This window comes from Seriola dumerili, unplaced genomic scaffold (genome assembly GCF_002260705.1).
Source record: "Seriola dumerili isolate Sdu_G_001 unplaced genomic scaffold, Sdu_1.0 BDQW01000291.1, whole genome shotgun sequence".
Classification (NCBI taxonomy): Eukaryota; Metazoa; Chordata; class Actinopteri; order Carangiformes; family Carangidae; genus Seriola; species Seriola dumerili.
The window spans coordinates 2,291,746-2,311,035 of record NW_019174546.1 but is presented as its reverse complement, the minus strand read 5'-3'; the positions used below and the strand labels follow the sequence as shown (position 1 = coordinate 2,311,035).

The window sequence follows — 19,290 nt, the reverse complement described above, 5'->3', positions numbered from 1 at the left end:
CACGGCATGACTTTTTAAATGCCAGTGGTGATTTTCACAGTGTTTTCATAGTGCAACAGCACCATCTAGCAGGTATCTTTAGGTATTAGGTTTGCTCACTTAAGCTATTAGATATTCACTCTGAAAGCCCTGCCTTTGCAGCACTGCTGGAGTAGCAAACATTTATTTGCAGAATAGGCTTTTCCTAAGAGTACTTTATCTCCCTGTCTGTTATACACTCCATTCTGTCGGGATTATTGTTGTCTACATGTGTATGCACTATTCAGTTATAAGACTGCCGTAGCAGGAGGAATGAGCTCTGGGATATGATTGGCATTTGGCAAATATAACAAAATCTCTGTCTATGAATCATTGAATTATTCCTCTCAGAAACAGAAACCAGAGTGTAAACAAAATTTGCATTAAAAAAGCTTGCATCTTTGGGAGAGATGACCTTGCGTAGGAATCATTATGCAGTCACTTCTACCACCAATAGTTTAATTAGTTTGAGAAATAAGGAATAAAATTAGATAAACTAATAGAACAGAGGTGGAATCATAATAAGCACATAACTGAAGAACATAGTAATTTTGAAGTATTGGTACTAGAGTCCTGAGCACAGTTTTATTAGATACTTTAACCCAACTTTATTTCACAGACTACTTTTTGGTCAACTACATTTACTGGAAAGCTGCAGTTGGGTACTTAACAGCAAAGGGTTTTGCGTGCTAAACATATTGAGGCAACTTAATTACACAGTATGATGCACTGTGAAAAATTGATATACATACAGAATTAAAATGCCTATGAGTTTATAGCCTGAGAGCTTTTTTTTTTATTCAAACACAAGCTGTAGGTGTGACCCTCAGTGGTAACACAAACTGCACAGACAGGAACCATTCTTTAGAGAGGGTACTTTTCTTTTTGGTATTCAGGTACAATATGACGCAAAAGCTTTAATACTAATACTACAATCATTTAAATGCAGGATGGCTGCTTTTAATGGACAATCATTTTCAATTGTGGTGTTGATACTTTTTATTGAATAGAATTTGAGGACAACATCTGCAAACAATAATATACTCATTAACAAAAAAAAACCTTAACTAATGGTCAATTTACCAGCTTTTTCTGGAGCTGCTAAATTCCTGTTGTAGCAGCTATAACAACGAAGCATTTGATGCCATAATCCAATAAAGTGAGATAGTTATCATCATCATTCTAAGTCTAGACAAATCTGACACACCTGTGCATTTCTTCATCAATGTACATTCCCATTCAGAGGTTGGTGTCTATGTGTCATGCTTAAGGTGCTTTTACACAAGAAAAGCAAATTGTAGACACTGCCCCTTACTCCACGATATCAGTAGCCTTGGATCTTTTCTCCTACATGTTGCTCTAATGAAGCCATTTATATTAGTGACAAATGTGATCATCCTCTTCTCTTTCCTCCTGTCACTTTTTTCAACCCCACTCACAGCTGGTGTCCAGGGTGCGTGTGTGTGTGTGTGTGTGTGTGTGTGTGTGTGTGTGTGTGTGTGTGTGTTGTGTGTGTGTGTTGTGTGTGTGTGTGTGTGTGACCATCATTAAAAATGCATAGCATCTCTCCAAACAGTGTCCCTGACAAGCCACTCATGCTCATTGGATATCCGTCATTAAAATTTAGCAAAGAGGGCAAAGCGTAGACTAGGTGTCAGGTTGCTCATTCAGGCTGTGAATGAATTTTTCAAAGTCCTATTACCTCTGCAGTCACCACTACTGATGTCTCAAGGCTACACACTCTGACAGTGCCGTTGTCTGGTATTGTAGCTGAGGCATGACAAAAGCCGAATCAACAATAACAACATGAGTCTCAGGGTGGCTATACTGATTCATTTACTACTGGTTTTTGACAAGGCTGATTCTAAAAAAGGTGAGTTGCTATTTGTTACCTTGATGGAGCAAAGCATAAACTTGATAGGAGTGTTTTATCTCGCAGGTAGTGTATATACAGAGAAAGTTGGGCCTCAATTGTTCAATGTCAGCTTGTAATACACTTTCAAAGGTTGTATCAGTTTGCTGGAAAATAGTTTAATAAATAGCTATGCTAGGAAAGTTCAATAACCTTTATTAAGTATCTCCACTCTGAGCTGAAATAAAACTTTGTTTTTTGCCATTGTAAGGTGTCAAATGTGGAGGAATCCTCTCTGCACCATCTGGTAATATCTCCAGTCCAAACTACCCAGGCCTGTATCCCTACAATACTGACTGTTCCTGGCTAATAGTGGTGGCAGAGGGCTCCTCTGTCCTCCTCACCTTTCACTACTTTGAGCTGGAGTACCACGCCAACTGTGCTTATGACTACATCAAGATCTACAATGGCATATCTGAGGATGAGGGAAACCTCCTAGGGACATTTTGTGGTGACATCTCTCCACCTCAGTTCACCTCTTCTTGGAATGTCATGTCCATCATCTTCCATTCAGACCGCCATGTGGCCCGCAGGGGATTCAGCGTTGGCTACAGAAAAGGTAACTTGTTATATCTGATGCAATATGACAGGGATCAGTTGGCTAACGGCCAAAACTTGAAATGATTTTTCCTGGCCAGGTGGCAATACCATAACTCATGGCTTTTACAAGACAGAGAGTCTACAGCCACACTGGCAGCTCTGTGAGGCTGTACTTAGGCACAGCTCACAATATCATCATGCTCACAATGATCATACTTTAGTTTAGTTTGTTAACATGCTAACATTTGTAAATTAGCACTAAACACAAACCACTGTAGAGCTGAGGCTGATGGGAATGACATTAGTTTTGTAGGCATTTGGTGATAAAATAAAGAATTGGACAAAATAAAACTTTGACCTCATGATGGTGCCAGATGAAAGGTCAGGGGTTGAAAGTTATTACATGAGATCACCAAAGAGATTACAATTTATCCCCCAGGGACCTTGGATATTTGTACCATATTTCATGGAAATAAAACCAACAGTTGTTAAGATATTAACTTCTCAACCACAAATGACTAATTGTGGTCTCATGGTTACACTATAGGGAAAGTCAGGAGATCACTGAAGTCAAGTTATTAGGACTCATCTTCTGGGGACAGAATTCCATGGTAATCCATCTAATAGCTTCATAGTTCATATTTTTCAGTCTGGACCAAAGTGGTGGACAGCTCAACATTGCCAATCCCGAAGCCATGCTGTTAACATGGCTAAAAGTGTCACCGATAGTTTCAAAGATAAATCAATTGACCAGAGTTGACAATATAGATACAGCAAACTGAGTAACCAGTGTACATCCGGTGTTACATGTAAATACTTGTTGTCCATTTTGCCTCATAAACTAAATTCTCAGTTTACCAGTACTGCCCTCTTTACATCCTTCTCTACAAGTTTTTGTTCCCAGTAACTTCATGTGTACTGTTACTCCTTTTCAAAAAGAAAAAGGTAAGGTGCATCTGAGTTCAGCTTTCTATCCTCTCCAGACATGTGCGGTGGAGTCCTCACTGGCCTATCAGGTGTAATCTCCAGTCCAGGCTACCCTCAGGAGTACAGCAACAACGCTGACTGCTCTTGGGCCATCCATGTGTCCAACACCAGCGTGGTCACCTTGGTCTTCTTGGACTTCCAGCTGGAAAACAATGAGGGGTGCAATTTTGACTTTGTCGCCCTGTTTGATGGCCCGACAGTCACCCATCGCCACCTGGGCAAATACTGTGGGGCAGATAAACCTCCCAACATAATCACAACCTCCAACCAGCTTCTGGTGGTCTTCAAGTCTGACTTCAACATTGGGGGACGGGGGTTCAAGGCCTACTATTACTCAGGTAAGAGGGTTTGATTGTGTGTACTTCAAAAAGAAACTCTCCACACCAGTATACTACTGCTTTCAGTATTTGACTTCGTTGACTGTCCATGTTTTTGATGTAACAGCAGGAATTGAAAATGAAAAAATAACTTTGGTCAGTTACCAATAATGTGACTAACTGTCAGACTTTTCGGTTTGCACAAAGCAACCTTTATTCACAAAAATCCTATTCATTCACCCATTCAGAACCAAAAATCCCATGAATTCCAATTCTATTTCCATAGCTGCAGAGCAGAATAAAATTGTTGGAAAAAATTAATTTGACTTCAACAAAAAGGAACAGTGTGATCTATGATTAGGCTGATATTAGTGGCAAGAAGGGAGAACACATTACACCATGCTGAAAGCTTGAGATTAGGCACATGAAAGACCCAGAGCATGAGACAAGATCCTGCCATCTGATGGAATGAAAATTGAACACCTCTGGCTGCAATATTCGACAGAAAATGGGTAGAGCAGAGCTCATCACACCATCTCACACCATCCCTATCAGAGACAAGAATGTACTTGAGTGGTCTAACCAAAACCCAGACCTGAATCCAGTTGAAAGTTATATCTTATTTGTTCAATCCATAGTGTTAAAAACATTTTAAAAATAAAAAGGCAGTATGTCATTTCACTATATCTTGGCCTGGCACAGTGACCGGGTGAGCTGTTTCCTCCATTTCCAGTGTCTAAACTAGCTAAAACTAACTGGATGGTGGCTGTAAATAAAGTTGATCAACTTATCTGATCCATTGTACTTTTAACAGGTGAATGCCAGCAAGTCTTGTCTGCTGTAAGTGGCAACTTTAGCAGCCCACATTTCCCCAGCATCTACCCAAACAACATCAACTGCCACTGGAGCATCACTCTTGCGGCTGGATACCGCATCAAACTCTTTTTCCCCGTGATGGACTTGGAGGACCGCAACAGTCTGTCAGACCTGTGTGACTATGACTCTGTTGCAGTTTATGATGGGGAGAGTCAGACAGACACCTTGCTGGGACGTTGGTGTGGCAGAGAGCATCCTCCCTCTCTCATCTCAAAGGGTAACAAGTTGCTGGTGGTACTTAGCACAGACAGAGATGAAGCTCATAGAGGGTTCACTGCATCTTATCTTGGAGGTAAATGTCCAGTATATAAGCATCTCAGCTTAATATACCTTTGGTTATTGCCTTAAAATGCTTAATGTTCATCTCTGCAAACAACTCTTCCCCATCCCAGGTCATTCTTACATATATTGCTCTTCAAAAATAAGTGAAGTGTTTTTTTCCCCCCTGCAATCCAAGTGGTACCTGTAAACGTTAGCTGCACAAGATCAGAATTCACCATTTTGATAGCCCAGCAGTCCTTACCTCAGCTAGACCGTGAGAGCATCTACCTGGGAGACCCAACCTGTACAGCCCAGTTAACGGCCACCTCGTATAAGATACTTGCTCAGTTCGTCAACTGTGGTACTGCTAGCCAGGTGACTAACTACAATCTCATGTCCCTTACTCATACACCATAATAAGCAATGATTTACCATACATTAGTGGTTAAAGAAATTTGTGCCTTGCTTCTATTAATACTGTAACTCCCAATCCCATACAGAAACATCGGAACATCACCATGCTGGTAAACAAACTCTACATTGATTTCTCTGATGGGAAGCAGCAGAATGTGCAAGAATATAAGGTGCAGTGTGACGCCCTGCGGAAGATAGCATCAGTGTCCATCATTTCAGCAGAGGAGCGGCGTCTCGAGGAACAGGCCCAGCAAACTGACAATGACAGTAGCGGCAGCGCAGGGGAGAACAAAGCTGAGCCTCATGATTTGAGTGATATTGTCTTCATTAGCATCTGTGTTCTGGCTGTTATTCTCATGGTGATAGCTATTGTTTGGCTGGTATTGCTGTAGTAACATATACTGTACATATAGTCTTATTCAACAAAGAAAGAACTTCAGGAAACTGGAGATCAATCATGTTTTGTATAAAAATGTTCATCAATATAAAAACAAAGCATCTATTAACAAAATATTCATACATGATTCCAACACAAAACAACAGTGTTAGGCTAGTGATGTGCCACAAAACGTGAAAGTATTTTATATCCCCTTTACAGAAAATCAAGAAAAAAAATAAAAATGTTGCATTAATGTATGTATACAGAAAAAACCACAAATGTCATGTAAACCAGAAGTCTTCAATATACAGTCTCAAGGCTAAGCCTTATTCATCCTCAGTTATTTCTTGTACTTAGAAACCACCTCGTTGACTGACATTGTGTTATCCTTCACTTGAGTTCTGATCTCAGGGTTGTGTTTGAAGGCGAACACCAGTGCTCGAACAGTCCGTCTGTATGAGCTGCTGACTAACCGGGAGCTCTGGTGAAACACTTCTCTTTCAATGATGTCTATAAGACCAGAATCCTCCTGTAGGTCAGACAAGAGAATAAGAAGAAAACACACACATAACTTAAAATTCTTATTTGTATTTATGAATGAATCAGCCAGTGACTAAAAAGCTGCAAGGTGAACAGGATTTTAAGCAATCGGATGCATGGTTAAAGAAGACTATGTCAGGTGTCAAAGGACTTGCAGCCGATGAATTGTACATTGAGTAACATTAAGAGAAAAGATGGTTTTGTTAGGTATTTTTTACTTGTGGAATGTATACAAATAAAAATTAAAAAGAGTTAATTTGACAATAAATAAAGACGTGCTCCTTGAAGCATGAATCATGTATGCTGAATTTTCAGTGGATGTTATTGATCTGTTAAAAGTCTTCAAACATCTACAACATACAGTTGTAGGAAACATTAAATTGTAAGAAGTTGCAATTCTCATGCCATACAAAACCATAATATTACTCAAGCTAGGTTATGCAAATGACCACATATTGTACGTTCTCCATTCATTTATATTCCCAAAAATTTCACAAGCAATGTATTGTAAAATGGAAATTAGAAGTGGAATAAACAGAAGGAGAAGAACACAAATGCTTTGGCCGATACACTGAACTTAAATGAGACTCTCATCCTCACCTTGACCTCCAGGGCTTCAGACATTAGTCTTCTAGCGTTGTTTCTGAGTCCTTCGGATTGTTTGTCAGAGCGCACTTCAATAGACGGCTTATTGGAATTCTCCTCAATGAACGTCCTCCAGTCAGTGTAAACCTTTGCTGCCATTGAGCTCACCTCATGGTCCAGATGCTTTCGCATTTTGTTGACAGTGTGACCTTAGAAGAGAGAGGTTTTCACCAAACTAATTAGAATATTGTGAATTTGATAATGGCCCTGGCATTAATGAGGACACATTTGCTGTTTCCAGCTGCGTGACAATGCAATAAAAGCCAACTGTACAGTAGATTCAACCTATGAACTGTTCATTATGTGGATTTAAATTGAATGGGTTGTTTTACAATCTGTGCTACAGTTTATGCAAATATGTAATAAAATGCTGATACAATACATATTTACTGAGTGCTTTTCATATCAAGATTGCATTGTGACTGACTTCTACAAATAGATATCACAATAGAACAAAGGCAAACGGCAAAATAACGTGAAGAGCACCTGCAGAAAGTTGGATCTTATCATAAGAGTCTCAGCCTACCTATTTTAGTGGACTTGAGCACTTCCCTGGATGGGATCTTCTTGCTCAGCTCTGTCAGGGCAGTCAGCAGGTTGTCCTTGCTCTGTTCTGGCAGCTCCAACATGGACTTGTAGCGCATGATGTCTTCAATCACAACCACCCTCTGTTAGAAAAGCAAGGGCAAGTAATGAGTAAATAAATCTGTCACATAGTTACGCTGACTTAGTGTGGTCATTCTTGGGCAAGACTGACAGCTCACCCGTAAAGATTCAATTGTAGTTTGTTTGTAAACCTTTCCATTGCTTTTCGATTTCGTAGGTGTTTCCCCCTTTGGAAGCCGCACTACAAACTTATCCATCTTTTAAATACAAAGCAGGAAGCTACCGAGTGGATAGCTTGGTTTTGAGACACTAATTCAAAAACAGTTAAGTTTGTTCAGCAAATTTAAGTTGGGTACCGATAATTAAAACCCAGGTCAGAGGGAGCCACCAGAAACAACCAGTGCTTACTGCTGTTAGCAGTTACCTGGTCAACGTTACCTACCAACTCTATCTTTTGAAACTCAATATATCAAATACATTGCTGGCTTGGATAAGGTAATTCGTCCATACTCGACCAATTAATAGTTGCCTTTCTAACGGCAACTGTGACAAATCTTAAGTTAGGTCAAGCTAGCAGCAGCTGGAAGGCTATGTGGACACTGATGGTGCCTTTAGGTGCTGTCGGAATAAAAGACATCACTGGACCGACCCAACATGGTAGGAAATTGTTTGGACTCTGGAAGCACAGTAGGACAATGAAATTAGGCAATACCCCCTAAGATTTTCATTAGACAACGCGAAACAACTGCAGAAGAATTACACTTCATGAACTCTTATTGACTCAAATCCTACTTTGCATTTCCATTTAGGAAGGATGTCCGGAGAGCAAAACCACTGGAGTGCATGAAACTGTAAGCACCCAGGGACAAAAGACAACAGAATTGAACAAAACCAGGGAAAATAGAAAAACAAAACGAACAGAATCACAACAGAATATAGGACTTAAAATAAAATACACAAACAAAGCATTATGTAGAAAATTGAATGATACTAAAATGCAGTGATGATAAGAAAGGGTATCATGACTTTATAAAAATCAGGCATTATCACAATGTTTATTGATTATCTACAGAACCTGAACGTGATATCGCCTGTCGGTACAATTTGGGAATTTACGAGGAGCACTTAAACATAGCAAAACATGCACGAACAGTCTCGCGAGATAAATAGATTAAGGAGGAGGAAGAGAAGCGTGTTGTTTGTTTAGGTTTTCGCAGACAAAATGGGGACTCCTTCCTCCTTTGTTTGTATTTTAGGACTCTTCGCCCTGCTGTCGCGCACATCAGCATCTTCAGATGTGTTCGATAGCGTTTTGGGAAGCACCGCATCTTGTCATAAATCATGTGAAATGACATACAGTTTGCACACGTATCCACGGGTGAGTACTCATATCGCTGAGGAAAGTAATTTCTGCTAGCGTTAGCTAAGTGACGTTTTGGTAAGTTAGCGAAACAAAAGTGGGACTATGTACTTCACTCTGTTACAACGTTGTCTTTTTGATTAAACGTTGTTTGAGGCGTTGGGTTTTAGCAAATGTAAAAGTTTAAAGTGCGTCATCTTTCACGGACGTCCTTGTTTATCGTGGTATTCAACTGGTCCTTTGGTTTGTTTCCACAGGAGGAGGAACTCTATGCCTGTCAGAGAGGCTGTCGTCTTTTCTCCATTTGTCAGTTTGTTCGTGACAGCGAGGACCTGAATCAGACCAAATCAGAGTGTGAATCAAGTGAGTTATGCGCTAAGCCTTTGTCCTATTTAACCCAGCAGACATGGCTTGTTATCCGTTTAATCACCTATAGTAAAGCTATAAACAAATGCCCACGCATATAATGCATGTAATCAGCCCGATGTCTACACACCCAAGACCAGAATTAAGTGGCTTGCTTTTAATAACCCTTCGTCCTTTGTCCTATGACTATAATCCTGTTTTACCATCTGTTACCTCTCATCGCCTCCAAATTTCCGCAGCCTGTCGGGAAGCCTACAAACACTCTGATGAGCGGTATGCATGCAACCTGGGTTGTCAGAATCAGCTTCCATTTGCAGAGCAACGCCATGAGCAGGTACAAGTATGTAACAGTCGCTCAGTGGTCTGTATGGATATCCCAATAAAAAAAAAAATAATGTGTACTCATTGTTGCTTGTTTCTTCAGTTGGAGGCCATGGTACCAAGGATTCACCTGCTGTACCCCCTGACGCTGGTCAGAGGATTTTGGGATGATGTAATGAGTCAGGCCCATAGCTTTATCACTTCCACATGGACATTCTACCTCCAGGCTGATGATGGCAAAGTTGTCATTTTCCAGGTATCGTACCGAGTAGTGAAGAAAAGATGATCTAATCGTATGTTTTGTATGCAAACACACTTAATCCTGTTACTGTGCAAATGTATTGGAGAAAACTCTGTCTGTTCTGTCTTCTGTTTAACAGACTGAACCACAAGTCAAGTTTTTTTCCCAGTTTGAACTGGAAAAGGGAGATAAAGAGGAGGAACAGAAGAGCTGTAAGCCTTCCACTCACTTTTCTTTAATTCCACTTATAGGACAAAGCTAGTGATTCTCTATACCTTTCTTGTTTTCAAGGATTCTTATAAATTAACCAACACAACAATTCATGTATTTTTACTAATATTCGCTGTATAGATGGAACCTGGTAGAATATTCTTCTCTGCCATGGACTTCCAGTGTTTTCCCAGAAACATGTTAATGAGCCACGTAGCTGCACTGAGTGACAGTTTCCTTTGTTATGATGAATATGGTCACTGTAGGTTATTTTTGGTCAATCCCACATATACCATCCTGCTGCCTTGGAGGATTAGTATGGTTGTACAATAGAACGTGAAAGAGAAACGAGTAGTTGACCTTAGTCTTTTCATTGTTGCCGTTAAGAAAAATGTAGAATAACATGTTCTTAAACATGCCTACATTAAGGATGTATTTTAAACACAATCCACAGGTTTTCTAACACAACAAGGGGAATAAACGGATTATGTGTGTTTGCATTTCAAATAACCTTTATTTCTAATTTTCTAGTCCCAGGGTTGAGCAGCCCAGTTTACAAAGAATACCATCGCACTTTAATCCAGGAGAGGGACAGAGATATGACTGGGGGCCACAGTTATGATGAATACAACCTCTTCAGCTGTCTCTCAAGGTTTGTTACTTTTATCTACTTTGTCATGGAAGTTCAGTTATTTAACTTACTTTGTAGAGTATGCCATTAACAACAATATGGATCTAATCCCAATGAAGCAATGCAAGCTAATGTACATTTCTTCTCAGGAACCCTTGGCTACCAGGATGGATCTTGACCACAACTCTGATCCTGTCTGTGCTGGTCCTGATTTGGATCTGCTGTGCGACTGTGGCAACTGCTGTAGACCAGTATGTACCTGCTGAGGTAAGTCCTGTGCTGTCTGTGGTTAACATACAAGATCAATCTGGGTATGTAAATGTTTATTACATCTAACTTCAGGATGTTTTTGTTTTTGTTTTTTTCTCTCTGTAAAGCACTTTGCTGGTGCTGCTTGGAAGATTTCGTTACTTTTTTGTGGTTACATTTAAGATTGTAAAATGTTTCACGACAAAAAATACCTCTTTTTGCCTTCCAGAAATTGAGCATCTATGGTGACAGGGACTACATTAAGGAACAAAAACTAACTCCATATCCAGCATCCTCCCTGCTGATCATCACTTCCAAAGGGCCTGAGGAAGAGGCCGGGCCACTCCCCTCCAAAGTGAACCTGGGCCAGTCCAACATCTAGAAGCCAAAGCTGTGGCAGAGAAGGGACATCCTCCTGTACGAATAACCTTTTAGTTGATTTTTATCATCTGGCACAAGACCTGTGCTGCTTGTGGTTTAAACAGGAGTAACTACTTGCAGAGCATTTTGTATCTCGATATTATGTCTCGTCTCCCTTTGATGCTTTTAAAATTGGAGTGATGAAAAGGTTTTTTTCTGTATATTGGTATAATTGAGGCATTATAGTATAGTGATGGCAGTACAAGGCCAATAGGTTTTGGGTTTTTCTTCAATCTTCATGTGTGCATGGTGTTCTTGGTGTTTTTATTTTAGTGAATAACGTTTAAATGAACTGCTTTTGACTTGAACTGATACAGTTTTACCCAAACCCTCAACTTTTGGTAAAATAGATTGTGCTACTGTTGCAAACTCTCTTCTGTTTCTACTGCAGTACATTTCCAGACTATTGAATTTTACAATAAAATGCTACGCTCTTGACTAATAGTGACGGTACATGCAGTAGGTCTTTCCCGCTTCACTGTTGTCTGTTCTCATAATGATGGATCAGAATTAAATACAATGAAGTGAAGTTGTTGATATGTATGTGACTTTTTTCTGTCATTATATACCTTAGCTGCATTTGAGGTCTATCAGGAAACAAACATTTTCAACAGAAGACTAGCTGCAAAAAAAAAAAGAAAAGATTGAAGTAACCAGTGGAACAATTTCTCGAGGGGATAAAACAACAAAATGCTGTCATTTAACATGTTTTTTTAAACATACCTGTGTACAATAATTTTTAGGTTAAACTACACTACAGTATGATACTATGATAGTACAATGAGGATGTATTCATGGTTGGGTTTATGTGCTAGAGGGTCCCCTATTAACCCCTGACTCTCCTTTTTGTGCTGTGTGTAAAGTCAGTGTCTGCTTTGTGGTTTGACAAAATGACAAACAAGGAAATGGACACATACAAAATATTGACCTTTATTTATAAAAAATAAATCTAAAACTCCACTAGTATCCAAGAAAAAGTGTTTACAGTTAACTAGGGGGAACATTCTTGTAAAAATATTCTCGTTCCTTTGAGCCTAAATGTTACCTGTTAATGGTCACACTTGTGTTGTGCTCTTTATGGACGCATACCTCAATAGCTGTTCAACAATTCAATGTCCTCTGCAGTAAGCGCTGATGACGGCGAACGTTTTGTTGGAGGGCTACGACGTGAACTGTCACACCTTTCTGACTGACGCTGTCGTTTTTTGATGTTGTGCCACGAAGTCTTCTCTTGTTGATTTAACGTGTAAGGAACCTGTTTCTCAGGTATGTGATTCTTTGCTTCAGGTCTGTAGAAATGCAGTCTGTCTCTCTTGGCCTCCTCTTCACTCTCACATACCAGGGGTGCTGCATTCAGGACTTCTCTGACAAACTTCTGCCTTCCAACTACACAACAATGAGACTTTTATTACCATCCTAGGTAAAATGTCAAAACACTCAATTTGACTAACCAGTAGACAGTTAGAATGTAATGCAATGTAACATGAAAAGAAAAATGAACAAAAACTTACAAAAGCGTAGAGCTGATGTTCTTGATTCTTCAATTTTCTTCTGCTTTGGCATTTGTGAACTATTCGTTTCCCACTGGTTTACAACCTGAAAACGAGTCAAGCATTTGTCAAACAGTATTACACCTTCAACATTTATACTTCTATCAGTGTCTGTGGACATTTACCTGCTCTGCCCAACCTTCTGTTTTGCATCTTGAGTGATCAAAGATGTCCAGAGGTTTCTCAGAACAAATGAGTCCCAACTGGTTCCATATGGTCGTTTTCAAACCTGCACCAAGCTGGAGGTATAAATTACATTTAGAGATCAGCATCACACTGAACTATAACCAGGTGTTACACACAAACATTACTGGCTTACCTTCAAACTAGTCCCAGATACGTCAAGTTTTTCAAGTTTGGGGAGGCATGTGAGGTATCTGAGGGCCCTCTCTGAGATGGGGTTATCTGTATATGAAAGAGATCAACACTGGACATCAACTTGTGACAGCTTTAAATATGAAGATAGTGGTATTTGTGTTACCGTATGGAAGCAGTTAATATTCTATTAACTAACAGGAAACATCTAGAAGCTGAAGACAATCCAGTCCCTTCCTCATCATCCGGATAGGTGCAGTCAATCTTTGTAAGCCAACATCTGACAAATTGTTCCCACCGATGAAAAGCTGAATGAGGCTGCTAAAGATGAAATGCACAAGTGTTAGTAGTGTTTTGTTTTTTTAGTTTTTTTTTTTGATTCGCCACAATGTTTCGTTGGAACTGAGAAGTCAGGTATTTTTACTTTGCCAATGAGCTAGATGTTAGATGCTGGAATATCTCATGATCATCGCCCAGTCTGCAGCCAAACAAATCCAGAGACTTCAGACTGTGAAATGTTTTTATTTCTTCCATCCTCTCATGCAAAAGTGGAAACCTGCAGAAACGAAAGAGGGACAAGAAACGCTACGGTTTGTGGCAAAGAAACTTGGGAGAGAAGAGATACATTACACTGGCACTATAACTTACCTGTTTCGAAGACAGAGGGATCCAAGCACCATCTGCCCATATGCATCACTAAATAACTGGAGGGCTTTTGGAGAAACATCTGTGTTTGAAAATACACGGTTCTCCTCTGCTGCTGCAAAAAGTCTGTCTCCTATTTGCTCAGGGAAACCCACCAGAGAGTCCACATGGTGAATATTGTCAGCTACGAACAACAGAGTGATATCAAAAAGAGATTTTGCGGTGTATCTCAAACTTCCCTCTGCATTGTAGGTGAATGTGAAATGTTCCTTTCTCAGCACAAACGGATTCGTCCTTCTGCATGATGACACTGGCTTTGGCTGTGCCAGGACTATGTCACTGACACGACGAAGGTTGCCTCTTTCACGGACATAAATAGTGCCATTGTCCATACTGAGGTCACACAAAACTCTCTACTCATGCACGCTTAGCTAGCCGGCGAAACCCTTGGAGCAGAACAAAAAATAGCTCACTAGGTAGCTGATGAATAGCGTCGTTGACTTAAGCTAAAACCTCTCCCCAAAAATCCCAAAATATTTGTTAGCTATTCTCATTATATTCCACATTACACTTCAAGGCTTTTACTACTTGCATGTATTTTGACAAGTATATCGAGTTCCGTTTGGTAATTCCACACAGGAAGTTATGATAGTTGAAGCTTTGCTAGCTAACTTCAAACTAAAAGTCTACTACTAATAGACGCTTGTTTCAGCATCCCAGGATACTAAAAAATCGTCATAAGTAGCACGAATTTTACGTGAAAAAACACGTACAAACATCATAATTAATCTGGCATGACACGGTCAATCATATGTCACGTTTTTTAAAAAGTTCGAACGCTTACTTTGAAAATGTTTCCTAACAGGAAGAAGTCTTGTTGACATGTATGTCCTGGCCCAGGAAACGCAAAGGCTAGTTTGGAGGAGTGAAATGATTTTCATGAGTTTTGGGAGATCATTTGGTAAGCATGTATAGTTTAAAGAAACTAACAAAACGAAGTACTGGCTTCTTAAATATAAACGAGGCTTTTGTCATTTTTTTTCGCCTCTAATCGTGTTAATCGGTTAATGTAATTGGCTAGTTGTTGATGAGCTGCCTAGTGAAGGCTTGGTAGCTAACTAGGAAGCTAACTTACTACGTGTCTCTTTTCCTGTATTTCTCATTGTTTTGAACGGTTTGATCCAATGTAAGGCGAGGGAATAATTAGCCCTGGAAGCTAAATAAAATGTTTCTTTCCTTCACAGTTTTCTAAGATTAAGGTGTTGCCTTCCTGCAACACTATCTAGCCGATAAGTTACTGAGAGAGGATCTCTGTTGAGAGTGAATCCGTGTAAATGGCGTCGACAAATGATCCATTTCAATTTCAAGGTGAGTGTCCACCAAAATGTTTTTTGTCATTAAATGGAGTTGCCTCAGTGATGCTTTGCTACAGTTTACAGCTCTCTCTCTATCAGTCTCTGTATCATCTGTAAACGCACATCTCTCACTGCTCCTCCTGATGTAACTGCCTCACTGCCACACTGCACTCAAAAAACCAACCGTCAAAACTTATGATTAATATTTTCCATTCATCTATGCCATGGATTTAGAATTTGAAGAAGCTGGCAATCTATTAGAAGCCAACAGAGATGCAACCACCATAAGCATTGAAGATGAAGCTATCCAAACTGAGAACCAGAGAAAATCTGGTGGTTTAACTGCTGGTGGTGATGATGATGAGGACCCACTTGCCTATGACGACAAGTCTGAGGTCAGGACAAGACAAAAACTTATAGAGAAAGTGTGAATTTTTAAACTATGAACCATTAAATGGTGTTGCATCAAATATTAATTTGATTAATTTTGTTTTTCTATATGTTTTTTCTTTTTCCAATTAAAGCTTCTCTCTGGGCAAAAGAAAAGTGTCCCTTTCTGGACATTCGAGTACTACCAACAATTTTTTGACATTGAGACCCATCACGTAATATAATTACAACTTCTTTTAAACACTTAACCACTATGACAATTTGTCATGTAACATAGAGTGCATCAGAACAAAGGTAGGTTTAATTAACCTGCATATGTAATGGGTATTATTTCTTTCAGGTGAAGGAAAGAATCATTGGATCAGTGCTGCCATGGCCTGGAAAGAACTTTATTCAGGTCTACCTTCGTCGAAATCCTGATCTTTATGGTTAGCACTTTTCATGTCCTAATTAGACAATTAGATGTTGTCCAGACAGACACACAATCGTTGATATCTTTGACAATCATTGATATTTGTGCTTTCAGGACCATTCTGGATTTGCACCACTCTTGTGTTTGCCATTGCTATCAGTGGTAACATATCCAACTTTCTGGTGCACTTAGGCAAGCCACACTACAAGTATACCCCAGAGTTTGGAAAAGGTAAGTGCTCTTATTCTTTGGTGTTCACAGCTCACTTGCTCAGTTTGAGTGTAAGAGGAAACTATACTGTAAATTCCTCTTAAAATCTCTTATTTTTAAATGTACTGTGTTTTCCAGTGACCATAGCTGCAACAGCAATCTTCAGCTATGCTTGGTTGGTGCCTCTTGCCCTCTGGGGTTTCCTGCTATGGAGAAACAACAAGATCATGAACTTGGTGTCATACTCCTTTATGGAGATAGTCTGTGTGTACGGCTATTCACTTTCAATATACATACCAGCGGTGGTAAGATATGAAATTTTCTTTTTATCTCAGAATAACAGGAGTTATTTTTCATATGCTATGTCAGGTTGTGATGCATTTTCACTACAGCTAAAAGTAGCTCTTTATATTTTGGCTTAAAATCTCTGTAACATTTAGCTTTATAAAAGTATAATATTTGGCATTTTGGAATGAAACAGTTGTGTTTAAAAGCTACTCTGATGCATTTAGAGTGACTTCTAAGCTGCATATGCTGTGCCTCAATTACAACAAGATGTGGCAACATAAATTAGCTCAGAAACCACAGCAAAGCATTGTTCAACACATTTTGAACACAGCCTGTCATGAAGGTCTCAAAATACCATATGAATTGACTTTAGAGCTGTGTATTGACTAATTGTGTATAATACAAAATATTCTTACCTCTCATTATATTGTAATGTTTCCACTACACATTTAATTTCTTGATACTCAATGAAAACGTATTGTCCCCTGTATCATTAATACATTTAGGGCTTTGTTTTTGGCCTTTTAGTATTTCTCATTAAATGAGGCACATACACACTGTTCATCCAAATGTTTGACTGATTCTGCACATGTATTTTATGATGCACTGTTGTTTCCTAAATAAGGTCTTATGGATTCTTCCATATCAATGGCTGAGGTGGACCTCCATCGTGGTGGCTCTTTGCCTCTCTGGGTCAGTGCTGATGATGACTTTCTGGCCTGCAGTCCGGGATGACCACCCCAAAGTGATCATAGCAGTCATGTCAGCCATTGTGGTGTTCAACGCCCTGCTTGCTGTTGGTTGTAAGGTAATTGTGCCATAGCTATGATGCTTCTTTTACATAACCTTTGTGGTAGGATAAATTACAAATTTAAAAGATATGGAAAATAAATCTGTTTGGGGAAATAAGATACAACATTCATTGTCAAGCTTTGGCAAACTACATCTGCACTAATTCAATTGATTCAAGCTGCCTGGCCATCTTGGTATAGATAACAATGATTGACTTACTCTCAATTGTCTTCAGTGATCTCAGTGGCATGGCCAAGCCTTGACCCAACTTGTCTACGTCAATCACGGACTAAACTATACAGACATTTTTGCGTGTCTCTGCCTGTGTGTTTCTGGGAAATGTCTATACCTGATAGTGTCAAGTTAACTCCCTCTAGGGAGATTCTCTTCATTGGAAACTGTGACCGCATTGCTAACTGGTGTGACAACGGGCTGTTAGTGCACTTCTTAATGTGAATACTGTCAGGTCTGCACTGCAGGAGTATCATCTGTCTGGTCACATTCATGTAATTAGTCTACAAAGTAAGCCATGTCTGAAGGCTGACCAAGATGAATGGATTTCAGAAATGCTGTATTCTCTCTTGTAACACTGAACATTTGCTGCACACTTACTCTCAGACACTCCAGTTTTAGTTCTTGATTGATGAGTAGTTTCTCTTAATCATGTAATTGCCTCTTTTCAGGTTATTTTTCACTATTTCCCTTATTTTCTTGTTTTTTCAGGCCTATTTCTTTAGCAACCCACAACCAGATCTACCACCTAACTCTACAGCAATCGAGGTGCAGCCTTCGTCATGAAAGCCTTTCATTGTTTGAAGGTAAACAATAGTGACACAGAAGCTTTTAAAGCCATGAGCCCATTGTTCAAATACACTAATAACCTGATGCATGTAAGTCATATTTCTCCACTTTGTGCTTTCTCATGGTGGTTTTTATTTTTGCACTCAATTGTTTAAAGAATAATGACCTCCTAGGGCAGTAGCAGCTCTACACTGTTGTCCTATTTTAGTGGCTGTGGCTCAAGCTTGTGTTATTTTGACCTGCTAGAGGAGAACATATGACACCGGACTTCCTCTACACGATTTCTCCTTCCCAAAGCAAGTGTTATTCTTTTTTAGATTGCAGGTTCTCCTGTTGCCTTATTAGAAAGAATCGGGTTGCTGTGGTGATGAAGTCATTGGTCGTCTAGATTTCACCTGCACTTGGACATTCTGGCTTAAGACCTTTAACCCAGTGTGTATACTTCGTGCAACTGCATGACCTCTGGAAATGAACACCACTATTAAGTATGCTTTTTCTTATGGGATGGGTTCTAAATTAACAAAGCACACAAGATCTCTTTTAGTATGGTAATTTTATGCTTTATAGTTCTTAAGTTGAAATATACAGATAACCAGTATGAGCAGTGATGTTGGTGGCAGTTTGTATATGCATTTTTTTATATACCTATAAAGACAACTGGTTTGTATATGTATGTACAGAATTTTCCACATAAACAGGATACAAACAATTATAGGTATTGGTAAGATTTTCAAGGGTTTGGACTTATTATGTATACAGAGTTATTGTATTTTTCTCTAACTGGTATAAGTGCCCTTAGCTAATGCCAAAGACCCATCGTAAATGTCCAAGTGATTTACAACTTGTGTAACTATTTTTGTAATTCATTTGTTTTCTATTGTTACAGACTGCATTTGATGAAATTTAATATGTCTGTTTCATGGGGAATAAAATAAAACATGGTCTATGTGTGGGCCACTTTTATTAATGAAATCATCAATGTCATGACAGTGATCAATTTACAGTTCACCTAGAGCCTATTTTCCATCATAAATTAGACCATATGAACAGATTATCTGCATACTGGCTTTACCCATATTAAAGAAATAATTCAACAATTTAGGAAATATGCTTGTTCGCTTTCTTGTCATGAGTTGCATCGGAGGATTGAAACCGGTCTCATGTCGTTAGTATGAATATGAAGCTGCTGCTGGTTAGCTTAGCTTAGCATAACGATCGCAAACAGAGGGAATAAGATAC

The 19,290-nt window shown here is 39.3% G+C and overlaps 5 protein-coding genes across 7 annotated transcripts; 3 read left to right on the top strand and 2 right to left on the bottom strand.

Moving 5' to 3' along the window:
• The first annotated feature begins 1,824 nt into the window (after window positions 1-1,824).
• Window positions 1,825-5,717, top strand: cdcp2 (CUB domain containing protein 2). Its single transcript, XM_022758232.1, has 6 exons — window positions 1,825-1,891; window positions 2,142-2,489; window positions 3,454-3,795; window positions 4,589-4,942; window positions 5,108-5,286; window positions 5,412-5,717. The coding sequence occupies exons 1-6, from the start codon at window positions 1,825-1,827 to the stop codon at window positions 5,715-5,717; spliced, it is 1,596 nt and encodes a 531-aa protein (XP_022613953.1).
• Window positions 5,718-5,760: 43 nt separating this feature from the next.
• Window positions 5,761-8,105, bottom strand: tceanc2 (transcription elongation factor A N-terminal and central domain containing 2). Its single transcript, XM_022758175.1, has 4 exons — window positions 7,654-8,105; window positions 7,416-7,557; window positions 6,845-7,038; window positions 5,761-6,233 (listed from the first exon to the last, which is right to left on the bottom strand). Exons 1-4 carry the CDS (start codon window positions 7,750-7,752, stop codon window positions 6,045-6,047), a joined length of 624 nt encoding a protein of 207 aa, XP_022613896.1. The 5' UTR covers window positions 7,753-8,105; the 3' UTR covers window positions 5,761-6,044.
• Window positions 8,106-8,672: 567 nt separating this feature from the next.
• tmem59 (transmembrane protein 59) lies at window positions 8,673-11,822 on the top strand. 2 transcript variants are annotated; one of them, XM_022758184.1, is made up of 8 exons: window positions 8,673-8,873; window positions 9,113-9,218; window positions 9,461-9,555; window positions 9,646-9,798; window positions 9,923-9,995; window positions 10,525-10,645; window positions 10,774-10,891; window positions 11,103-11,822. In XM_022758184.1, exons 1-8 carry the CDS (start codon window positions 8,718-8,720, stop codon window positions 11,253-11,255), a joined length of 975 nt encoding a protein of 324 aa, XP_022613905.1. In that variant the 5' UTR covers window positions 8,673-8,717; the 3' UTR covers window positions 11,256-11,822. The 2 variants fall into 2 exon arrangements, with proteins under 2 accessions (XP_022613905.1, XP_022613904.1); XM_022758183.1 differs by having other exon boundaries at window positions 9,461-9,561.
• A 101-nt stretch (window positions 11,823-11,923) lies between these two features.
• Window positions 11,924-14,413, bottom strand: lrrc42 (leucine rich repeat containing 42). Its single transcript, XM_022758182.1, has 7 exons — window positions 13,807-14,413; window positions 13,583-13,714; window positions 13,358-13,479; window positions 13,163-13,248; window positions 12,969-13,082; window positions 12,805-12,889; window positions 11,924-12,679 (listed from the first exon to the last, which is right to left on the bottom strand). Exons 1-7 carry the CDS (start codon window positions 14,193-14,195, stop codon window positions 12,384-12,386), a joined length of 1,224 nt encoding a protein of 407 aa, XP_022613903.1. The 5' UTR covers window positions 14,196-14,413; the 3' UTR covers window positions 11,924-12,383.
• A 271-nt stretch (window positions 14,414-14,684) lies between these two features.
• yipf1 (Yip1 domain family member 1) lies at window positions 14,685-19,026 on the top strand. Of its 2 annotated transcripts, XM_022758031.1 has the most exons (10): window positions 14,685-14,764; window positions 15,048-15,171; window positions 15,393-15,553; window positions 15,683-15,763; window positions 15,889-15,976; window positions 16,075-16,191; window positions 16,309-16,475; window positions 17,084-17,266; window positions 17,974-18,068; window positions 18,369-19,026. In XM_022758031.1, the coding sequence occupies exons 2-9, from the start codon at window positions 15,138-15,140 to the stop codon at window positions 18,046-18,048; spliced, it is 906 nt and encodes a 301-aa protein (XP_022613752.1). In that variant the 5' UTR covers window positions 14,685-14,764; window positions 15,048-15,137; the 3' UTR covers window positions 18,049-18,068; window positions 18,369-19,026. The 2 variants fall into 2 exon arrangements, with proteins under 2 accessions (XP_022613752.1, XP_022613751.1); XM_022758030.1 differs by having other exon boundaries at window positions 17,974-19,026.
• The last annotated feature ends 264 nt before the right edge of the window (window positions 19,027-19,290 follow it).